This window comes from Callorhinus ursinus, unplaced genomic scaffold (assembly GCF_003265705.2).
Source record: "Callorhinus ursinus isolate GAN/ISIS: 27379988/994484 unplaced genomic scaffold, GSC_fseal_2.0 scaffold14, whole genome shotgun sequence".
NCBI classification, from domain to species: domain Eukaryota; kingdom Metazoa; phylum Chordata; class Mammalia; order Carnivora; family Otariidae; genus Callorhinus; species Callorhinus ursinus.
Window position 1 is genome coordinate 8,979,542 of NW_027397076.1, and position 11,667 is coordinate 8,991,208.

The 11,667-nt window shown below is 39.8% G+C and overlaps 1 protein-coding gene across 9 annotated transcripts in view; it reads right to left on the bottom strand.

Annotated features, from left to right (window-relative positions):
- ANO4 (anoctamin 4) overlaps nt 1-11,667 on the bottom strand; it is a 444,815-nt gene that overhangs the window by 187,712 nt on the left and 245,436 nt on the right. For all 9 annotated transcript variants that reach the window (XM_073900417.1, XM_073900416.1, XM_073900420.1 and 6 more), the window contains 2 exons: nt 9,899-10,035; nt 7,227-7,385 (listed from right to left, as the gene is read on the bottom strand). In XM_073900417.1, coding sequence (XP_073756518.1) covers nt 7,227-7,385; nt 9,899-10,035 — 296 coding nt within the window. The remainder of the gene's footprint in view (nt 1-7,226; nt 7,386-9,898; nt 10,036-11,667) is intronic.

Consider the following 11,667-nt stretch of genomic DNA (forward strand, 5'->3'; position numbering starts at 1 on the left):
AAATATATCTCATTAGTCTCATTTTGTAAATGAGCTAACCACCCCAGAAGCACACAGCTTTTAATGGTGGAAAAAAATAAGCACTGAGAATGTCTAGCCCTAGACTCCTAATCACTCTATTAGCTATCTACGACTGTATAACAGAGTACACCATGAATTTACAGGCTTACTACATACACTAGGGATTTCAGAGTTTCTGTAGGTCAGAACCCAGGCACAGCATAGCTGGCTTAGCTGCTTTGGGGTCTCACCAGGTTCCAATACAACTCTTGGTTAGGGCTACAGTCTCATAAGAGGCTCAAGTGAGGAAATGGATCTGCTTTCAAATTACCCCCTGTTGTTGGCAGAATTCACCTCCTCATTGTTGTAGGACTGAGGTCCCTGTTCTCTTGCTGGTTGTCAACTGGGGGCAACTCTTGACTCCTAGAGGCTACCCCACCTTTCTTTGTACCTGGCCTCCTTCATAGACTGTCTTACAACATGGTAGCTTACTTCCTTAAAGCCAACAAACAAGAGTCTTCCTAATGCAGTTGACTAAGATGGAGTCTTATATACCATAGTATCATTGAAGTGACTTTCTACTACATTTGCCGTAGTCTATTGGTTAACAGCAAGTCACAAGTCCTGCCTGCATTCAACGGGAGGAAATTATACAAAGGTGTGTTTGAAAACCATGAGGCAGGTCTCACTGACTTTAAGGTTCTTCAATCACAACCACTAGGCAAGTAACAAAATGGAATCATGCTTGTGCCAACTTTTCAATTTTTGCCAAATGTGCATACCGTCTACAATATTTTAATTATTTAATATTTATTTATTTAATATTTACTCATTTAAAATAATTTAATTATTTTAATTTAAGGTAAAGTAAAACAAAAAAAAAACAAAGATTTATACTGTACTATGTATTTGCTTATAGGGTCTCACTTAATCGTCGCACAATTCATGGTAAGCAATATCATCTTCCTTATTAAAAATATGGAAACTGAGATCCAGAAATGTTTGGTAAGCCACTCAAGATGACACAGCTGGTAAGTGGTTGTAACAAGATTCAAATCCATGGCTACTGGCAAAGTGCACAAGAACTACAGTCTAGACAACACCCAACTTCATTAGGAATCCCAACTTCCCTCCTTCCTTTTCCTAACTCTACCTGTCTCCTCAGCCTTTCTCCTAACCTCCTCAACTCTGAGATCCATCTTCAAATATCAGAAATCAACACAATATAAGAAAGAAGAGAAAGTACGCTCAGGTTTTGATCCTAGCTTTATCTCTTGTTGGCCTTGTCCCCTGGGGCAAATTATTGCTTTGCTTCAATTGTCTCACCTATAAAATGGGGAGAGATGATAATAGTAGGTGCTTAATAAATATGAGTTAAAATTTTAATACTATTTTTGTCATAATCTCAAAGGAAAATTTCCAAGATAACTCACTTTGAGTGTTGTGTATGTGTTTATTGCAGTTAGGTTTTCAATCCTTCTAGAAATAAGTGAAAATAGAAAAAATTTAACAGAATGTATTATTTTTCATTTGTGTGTGTGTGTGTGTGTGTGTGTGTGTGTGTGTGTGTGTGTGTTTAAAGATTTTGTTTATTTACTTGAGAGAGAGAATGAGAGATAGAGAGCAGGAGAGGGAAGAGGGTCAGAGGGAGAAGCAGACTCCCCGCTGAGCAGGGAGCCCGATGTGGGACTCGATCCCGGGACTCCAGGATCATGACCTGAGCCGAAGGCAGTCGCTTAACCAACTGAGCCACCCAGGCGCCCTTTGTGTGTGTTTTTAAAGCTTACTATAATTAATCACATTTAGGGGCAATGATGTTGATAAGGACTGAGCGGATGGGATCTTGAGCCCAAAGCCAAGAGTTGGCCTTAGCTAGGAGCATGGTCAGGATACCCTTAGCACGAGAGGGAAGGTTGCATTTGTGGGCACAGATACAGGCAAGTGGGTCCCTGCAATGGGAGGAACTTGTGGTCATTCTTTTCTTACTGCTTCAAGGACATTGCTCTGTAAATTCTTCTTTCGCTCTTCTACGACATCAATTTTGCAAAGTAAGTGATTTTTATTAACATGAAAATATGCAGTTATTTCTACCACCTTAAATAGAAAGAACTCTTTCTTGACCCAACTTCTTACTCCAGTTATCACCCCATTTCTCTCTTTTGAAAGAGCTACTTATAACTGCCCTCTCCAAGTTTTCTCCTCCTCTTCTTTCTTGAATATACCTTGGTCATGCTTTCACTTTCACCTCCCCACAGAAACTTCCCTTGCCCAGCTCACTAAACTCAGTCACATTGTTAAATTCGATAGCTAACTTGGGTCCTGATCTTACTTGCCCTCTCAGCAGCATTTGACACAACCGCTCCCTCCTGAAACACTCTCTTCCAGGCATTACACCCTCCGGGTTCCCTCTGGCTCCTTTATCCTCCAAATTCACAACACAGGTGATGTCCCACAGTTCAATACTTGGATCTCTTTTCCATTTGTAGTCATTCCACTGGTGAGCTCATCCCAGTGTATATCTCCCCATCAGAGCTCTCCTGTATTCCAGACTCTTCTGTCCCACTTAGCATCTCCACCACTGGGACACACCAGGCTTAACCTGCCTACAAGAGGACCCACTCTTCTCCGCATCCCTGTAAATGGCAACTCCTTTCTTCCAACTCCTTAAATGAATAGCATGTAACAAATAAACAGCCTGTGACCACAAAGTGTCTGAAATTCCCATAAGGTCTACTTTCTACTCTTCTCAACATCTCTGCTGTGTGCTTGACCAACCCACCATCCTCTCTTTCCAGGATTCTCACAACAAATCTCCTAATGAATCTCCCTGCTTCTGCCCTTGCCATGACTCCCCTTTCCATAGTCCAAAATCACCAGGCAACTAGGGGCGCCTGGGTGGCTCAGTTGGTTAAGTGACTGCCTTCGGCTCAGGTAATGTTCCTGGAGTCCCGGGATCGAGTCCCGCATCGGGCTCCCTGCTCGGCGGGGAGTCTGCTTCTCCCTCTGACCCTCCCCCCTCTCATGTGCTCTCTCTCTCTCTCATTCTCTCTCTCAAATAAATTAAAAAAAAATCTTTAAAAAAAAAAAAAAAAAACAAAATCACCAGGCAACCCAAGTGACCCTAATAAAACAGAAACCAGATCTGGTCATGCCTCTGCGCAAAACTGTCCAAGGATGTCCTTGTCACTCAGAAAAGCTAAAGTTTCCCAGTGACCACTAGGCCTGATGTCCTCTGTCTTCCATTGTCTCTCTGGAGTAATTCCTCACTATTCTCCACCTTGCTCAGTGACTACTGTCATATTGGCCTCCTTCCTGTTCCATGAACACATTAGGGAAGCTTCTGCCTCAGTGCCTTTGAACTTACTGTTCCCTTTTCATGGAAGAGAGGCCTACCCTTGTCAACTTCTACAAAATTACAAATCTCTTCCAACACTTCCTGCTTTACTTTCTTCTCCATAATGTTTATTGATATTTTATATATATTTACTTTTAATTTTGTGCTTAAGTTCCAACAGAAAAGGGCTTTCTGTCTGTTTTATTTACTGCTGAGTTCCTAGTACTTGAAGCAGTGCCTGGCATAGAGGGAGTGTGCGTGTTTGATGAATGAATTAACTATCATCAAAATGGCATGATTCATCTAATATAGTTATTTTGTAAAGACTAATGACAGAGGTTTCCCCCCCATGTTCTGTGTGGGTCTAAAGAGAAAGAGCACTTCATTAATACAACTACTACTCACACATTCCAGGCAATTCAAAAGTCATCCACAATTTGATTATTTATATAAAGGAAAAGATAAACTTGTTATTGATGATAATCATTTCAAAATAGGTACCAAAATGCCAATGATGAACATAAAATTTAAAATGAAAAAAAAATCTGAAATGGAAAATGTAAGTAAATATGAGTTTACCTTTAAAAAGGGGGATTTCCTCAAATAGACACTAAGAAGCAGATCATTTGGACTTAATGATACTTCACTTGGGAATTTTGCTATAGACTGCTTTCTTTGGGCTAATATGAAAGATGAGTTACAGAATATTAAAGACCCAGGGTACCAAAAGCAAGCACTTAGCTGCTTACTAATCAGGCAGGGGTAAAGTTTTTTTTAGGGAAGATTAAATTTGACTATGTCTTCACTTTTATCATGAATTAAAGATTCTCCTAGTTGTTTCTTGAAATTCAGTGTTAAAAGAGATAACAATTCTCTTATTGTCAAAATGTTCAACTACAGAGCCTGTCTTTACCCTTTTGAAGGCAAACCCTCTAAGTCTGTGAAACATGTTTCCCATTAATTGCTGGGCATCATGACTTAATGAAGAAAAAACACTAATCATACAATGTATTTAGTGTTAATCATCTCAGATATATATGGATTCATAGTAGCTTTCTGGGTTTTCTTTTTTGTTTTCCACCTTGAACTAAGTTCTTTGTTTTCTGTGTAAAAGAGTGAAGTAACTTCTGGAAGCTGAAATAGCTATTGATATTATGGTCTCTTGGCTGTGGCTGTTTATAAAACACTTGATTTAAATAAGAGTGCTTTTGATGGCTTCTAAATCTAATAACACAATGTAGATACAAGTTTATTGTTCAACTAAGGGACATTCTATTTTAATTATTTGTGACAGGAAAAAATTAATTTATCTATAATTGCCTGCTACCTCTCAGGCAGAGAAGAACCTGCAAAGACTCTCCTTGCTGAGCCTGCTGTGGCCATGAAAACACAGAGCAGAGCTCAGAGGCTGAATTAGGGCCAATTACGCCACGTATGCAAAAGACTGGAGCTGGGCAGTGGGAAAGGCTGCTGAGAACAAAGGTTCCAGAAAGAGGAAAAACTTGCTGTTGGTAGTGGATAGAGGATTGTGGGGAAAAAGGAGAAATAGGAAAGCTGCCATCCAGAGAAGTCTTGGAGGGAAAAGGAGGAAGAAATGCTTAGATAAGTTTTTATGAAGTTTTCTATATGGTGACATAACCCTTTTTCTAACTGCTATTTTTTTCTAATATACATTAAACAAATACCTAGCTATTAAAATTTCAAGAAGTCACAACCAAACAAAATTATCTTGTAAACAATCAAAATCATACAGCAATAATCTGGCACACCATGGTCAGCAAAACTGGGTAACAAAAGGCAGCACAATTCTCTGCTGCCTGCTTTAATTCCAGTAGATGAATACTGTAGCACAGACGATATTTTAAGAGACACATAGGAGATTTGCAATCTCTGTAGTATTGGGTCTTATTCAGAAAAGTATTGAACTTTTTGAGTTTTAACTAATAAGTCATAAAATGGCATTAAAATGATCTAGGCAGAAGAAACCCCAGGAATGGAGAACATAGTTACGAAGCTTAAAATAGAAATCTCTCAGTAATTGAACAAAGCTACATAGTTTTGATGGGAATTAAGACTCTGACAGAATCAGAATGGATCAGAAGAAGGACTTTCATTATTTAGGATCAGGTGGCAATTCACACTGCTTTATATAAAAATTCTGAATAAGGAATAAGAATAAAAGGTGAAGGAATGATTTTTAAGGATAAAAATATTAGGGGTGCCTGGGTGGCTCAGTCAGTTAAGTGTCTGCCTTTGGCTCAGGTCATGATCCCAGGGTCCTGGGTTCAAGTCCTGCGTTGGGATCTCTGCTCAGCAGGAAGCCTGCTTCTCCCACTCCCTCTGCCTGTTGCTCTGCCTGCTTCCGCTCTCTCTCTGTCAAATAAATAAATAAAATCTTAAAAAAAATAAAAATATTAATGCACTACCAATGTTAAGAAAAGAGTATACAGTTGTCTCAATAAACACTTAAAGAAGAAGATTTATCAAAGCTATGTTCTATGGGTAGAACAAAGATTTCCTGGAACCCCACAAAAGTGGAAACAAAGTATTTAACTCTGTGTGTTGCTCCAAGGAAACCTCCAGCTGAGACAGTCTTTGGAGAAACCCGGATTCACTTTCCTGAGAAGGAGAACCTGTTATGGCCATAATCATCTTGTCATTTTTTTTTTTTAGATTTATTTATTGGAGAGAGAGAGAGCAAGAGAGAAAGAGTGAGAGAGGGTGTGCTCACAGGAGGAGGGGCAGAAGAAGAGGGAGAGAAAGGGAGAGAAGCAGACTGCACCGAGCAAGGAGCCAGACGCCGGGCTCGATTTCAGGACCCTGAGATGACGACCTGAGGTTGAAATCAAGAGTCAGATGCTCAACCGATGGAGCCACTCAGGCGCCCCTTGCCATTTTCCTAATTCTCTTTTTGGAGATGTTCCAGAAAAATACTGCTCTGTTTCCTAAATGCTCAAGAGTTGAGGTCAGTCTAACAGATCTGGAAAAATCCTACATATCTAAAGTGTCTTAAGATCAGCATGCAATCCGTGTGTGCCATACAAAGAAGAACATGGATTTCTGATTTCAAAGATCTATCCCCTCAACCTTGAGAAGCAGAATCAGAAGCAAACATTTTTAACTGCCAATATGTTCTTCTCATTGACTATGAAAAGCTCCAGAAGCTTTGCAAAATGTTTAAGGAAAATGTAAGAAGAGTTATGTAATCTAGCTAACAGGGCCAAGTTCTATAAATGTGCATGGTATTTTGGGGTACACAATAATCTCATTGTGGGCCAGAGGTGTGGCTGGGCCTCTGGTACCTTCCTTAGTAATTTTTCCCTTAAAAATCCCTATACAGAGAAAGAAGAAGGGGAGAGAACAAAAACACTGGTAAGGTAACCCTTGAGTTATGGAACCTGATAAAAAGACACCGGAATGTCTCTTAAAATGGAATCATTTTGGCCAAATCAGCCAGACAGTCTCTCCTGGTATGTGAGGATGCCCAAGCTCATTATGTTTCCTGAAATGTAAAAAGAGGCTCCAGAGTGAAATGATTGCATTTTATCCAAAGATTTCTTAAATCCATGTAATAGAACCCTCCATTCACACAGAGAAACTGTAGACCTAGGAAGTCAGATAAATCATAACACTCTGAAACAATTCATTTAACTGAAATAAGAGTATTTTGATTTTCATGGAATCTTTTGGCATTAAAATGCTCTCAAAGGCAAACTGTGCTTCGAAAAATTAAGTATTGGAACATTCCCCAAACACTGCAGATTGGCAAATTCTGACCAAATGAAATGTTCTGTTAACATAACGAACATAACATAATGGCTTATTTTTAAATTGCCTCTCAATATGAATAGATGCGTATTTGTGTTTCTTCTCAACCAAGCAAACTATTTACCTCTTTTTCCATTTGTAATCCTTCTGCTCTAATATTTCTTTCAAATACTTCTCTCTTTTCGGTCTGTGGGTTGGATTTTCTGTACACAAGAATATAGTCAATTCGACACTTTCCATCTCTGAAGTAAAGTCCATTTGATTTGTTTTTTTCTGGCACTGTCTGCACACAGAGAGAAAGAAACCAGTTTAAGACACTCATAAAAATGAGCCTGAGGTAGTATTAAAGAATTAAAAGTAAATGATTTTTTCATTGTGTTTTACCAAAATTATATTTTTATTAATGAAAAATGTAAACAGTAGGGAAGAAAAATAAAAATTGGAAAAAGAATTGAGCGAAGTGGACAAAACTTAAGACACCTAACAATAACATCAAATGTTGGCAAGGATGTGGGACAACTGAGAATGATCATATTCTAAAAGTGAGAGTGAAAACTGATATACTTACTCTGGAAAACACACTGGCAAGAAAAATCCTTATTAAAGCAACTTGGAGACATGTATATGACTATCTATAGCAGCACTGCTCATAAGAGTAGAAAATAAAAAATGTGAATCAATTCAAATGTTCATGGACAGGCAAGTAGGTAAATTAATTGTGGGACAAGTCATACAGTGGAATAGCAGTAAAAATGAATGAACTACAGTTACATCTAATAGTAAGCACATATCCTAAAACAATATAGACAGAAAAAGAACAAGAGAAGACTTCATATTACATGATTTTTAATAAAGCACAAAATAAAATGAATCTAGAAAGAAGTTTTTAAGGCTATGTATGTGCATGGTAAAGCTATTTCTAGAGTGACAGAATAAAAAAACAAAAATTCAGGAATATGGTAGAGGGATGGGATTAAAAGTAGCTTTGGTGGTTTTAGTATTATGCTAGTTCAACATTCCTCAAAAATTTTGCCCACAATAAGAAAACATTTTACTTTGTGATATCTGTGTGCATATGTAAACATACCAAGGATCTGAGACAAAAGTTTCACAAGATGATACTTATCCTTTCTACTTGCACACATGCTAATATTAATTTTCCATTCCACTAAAAATAATTGGAGTTAGTAACCCACAACTAGGTTGCCATCATAATTTGAAAAATATCTTAGTTCATCAGTTAGATGGTAGTTTAAGGTGTTCATTTTATTATTATGCTTCAAAACTTACATGTAAGTTATAAGTATTATTTTGTAGTGACTACATATATAAAAATTAAAGAACAAAATAGTAGGTATAATTTTCTTCCAGGCTCCATAGGCTTGTTATAATCATGCACAACACTGAAAGAGACCATCAAGTACAGGCTGGTTAGGCTAGAGCCCGGTTTCTCAGGCTGATAGACTTCAAAAACATGTCTAGGAACCTAGCAAGTGGAAACGGGGGTAGGGGGGTGGTTGCCTTTTCTATAGGCCCAGTTTACATCAGTTTTCAAGTAGTGGTGTATGGGAGGCAAACACACCAGACCTCCAAGGTCATTGCTAGAATGTACATTCCTGCATAAGTGCCATGTATGCCACCTCATCCAAAAGGGAAAATATCAGCCAGAGGGATGGAAATGTCACATCCCATGCCTTGGTGCAGACATTCGCAATAGATGATCAATCCTCACTGATTATTTTTTTGGTTTTTGCTTTAAGAGGTACTCAGAAACCTACCCAAATAAACACTTTCTTAACAATTATTTGCCAAGCAAGGGAACTACTCTGTAGATTTAGCACATCAGCATCTGTCTGCAAAAACAAGGTCTCAGCCACGGCATCATGAGGGGGGTTAGCAAAGCCTTAACCCTCCTGAGACTGTTTCCTTATCTGTAAGTTAAGGAGATAAGACTAGGTGCTCTTTGAGGTCCCTTTTGAGATAGCTCCTTTAAGTCAAATCATGGCACTCAAGGTAACTGTGTGAAGAGATGACAAAGGAATGAGGTTTAAAAAAAAAATGCTTGGACAGTAGCATATGGTGTTGGCAGAAAGAAGTCTGGGAAGTTTGGGAGAAGTAAACAATTTTTCCTGTTCACAGGTGTCATCCTGTCAATGGTTAACTGGCTCTGAAATAATAAGTACAGGAGGACTATGCAATAACAGACTCTTATTTTGTGTTCCTATTACCTACACCTACCGCATATACAAAGAAGCTATTAAACTCCACTGAGACAAACTCTAAGCAAGAGTGAATGCCCCTAACAAAAGACTTTTCTTCCAAAACGACATATGAACAGATGGATCTATTTACAATTGCAATCAGTTTCCAGATTACAGAGGGCAAACAGAAACTACTGAAAGCTGGTCCCTCTTGTGTCACTGTTGTATGTGCTGGGGGATTTATACAAGGAAGTTCACGCTTGTAAAACTTTCTTTCTACTAGTGACACTCAGAATGCAGACTATCATAAAATGACAAGTGATTTTAAGTATCTCCCTTTATATAAATGAAATGTCTCTAGGTATAAGAAGGGAAATACATCACTTAGTGAAAGTTTGTTTTAAACATAGGTAGACTCAGGATCCCTGAAATGTGCTAGACCTATGGAGGAAATCAAAAGAATATTAAGACCTGCCCCTTGTTTTCTGGAAACCTACAGTTCAATGAGATGACGACTTTAAATAATCCCCTGGAATATGCTTCACAGGTTCCCACCTGGATGAAATATTGTACTTTTAAGAAATCATACACTTACCTCTCCTCCTGCTTCCAATCTGCTAGCATCATCTGAAGTACTGGTTAGGTTTCCGGGGTGAAGCAGAGAATCGTCATCTTTGCAAGGGCTGTTGACAGCTTCTAATTCATCAAAAAGAATATTGACATCCTTGGCCACTAAAACCAAAATAAATACATTACAAGTGGGGTTAAGAATTTGGGATCTTAAAAGCAATACCAAAATAGAAGACACCTCTCTTTGGCTTCATATTTGTTCATTGTTTCAATAACACCTTGAATGATAGGTATATTATTTCCTAAGAGAAAAAGATGTCAGATGTAAAACATGTTTGATTAAAGAGTGTCTTGATTAGGCAAGATCAAGGACAATGTGAAGCAAGGTAAAGTACCTCCATAATATAAATAAAATCTGCCTTCAATGACAAGAGGAGGTGTTATGTTTGTTTAGTTTTCTTTCACATACTTCTTTAGCATAAAGTACTTTCACTTATTACTTCTAAGAACTCATTCTCGAGGCAGGAGCAAGATGGTGGAGGAGTAGGAGACCTGGATTTCGTCTGGTCTCAGAAATTCAAATGAATAGGGATCAAACCATTGTGAACACCTACGAACTCAACAGGAGATCAAAGAAAAGAATAGCAGCAACTCTCTGAAGAGAAAAGCGACCACTTACTGGAAGGTAGGACGTGCGGAGAAGTGAATCCGAGGCGATATTCGGGAGGATAGACGGCAGGGGAGGGGGCCTCCATCGGCCGCTTCTGGCAAGTGATAGAGCCGCGGAGCACAAAACCAGAACTTTTGGGGGTCGGCTCCTCTGAGGGATGTCGCTCCAGTGGCTAAGCGGGAGGTGGAACCCTCGCGGGACAGTGTGGTCTCAGGACCCTCGGGGTCACAGAAAGACCGGGGGTGCCTGAGTGCGGCAGAGCTCCCAGGTACCGGAGCGGGGAAGCCGGCTGCAGAGACGGAGGCGAGGAGCGGGCTCTCAGCTCGGGGTGGCGATAAACTGTGATCTGCGGCCCAGTCGGGCCACTGCTCCTCCAGCAGGGACCCAACAAGCAGCAGAGCCGGGGAGACTCCCCTTCCTCCCCCCGGGAGGAGCGGCGCGGAAGTGCACTGCAGGGATCTGCTGGGTTTGGAGACTCCACATGGGGTTGGGTGCCAGAGATAGAAATGCTCGGTCACAGGCCGGGTGAGCACGGAGTGCAGCCAGAGACTGGGGAGTTGGGAGTGACTGACTGCTTTTCTCTGGGGGCGCACGGAGGAGCAATGCCCCAAGTTCTTGGCTCCTCCGGGCAGAGACTGGGAGGCCACCATTTTCACTCTTGTCCTCCAAAGCTGTATCGAGAGCTTGCAGGGAACAAAAGCTCCCAAGAGCAAACCCAAGCAGATTGCTTAGCCCGGACTGACAAGGGCGGGGCAATTCCCCCGCGGGCAAAGACATCTGGAAACCACAGCAACAGGCCCCTCCCCCAGAAGATCAGCAAGAACAGCCAGCCAAGACCAAGTTTACCGATCAAGGAGAACGGGAGATCTCCAGCACTAGGGGAATACTGCACATAGAATTCATGGCTTTTTCACCATGATTCATTAGTCTTTCAAAGACAATTTTTTTAACTGTTTTTTTTTTAATTTTTCTTTTTCCCTTTTTCAACTAACATCTTATCAATCCCTTTTTTAAAAAAACATTTTTATTTTTCATTTTTAGAGTCATATGCAATCCCCTCATAGTAGTTACCCTTATTTTTGGCATATATATATATATATATATATATATATATATATATATAT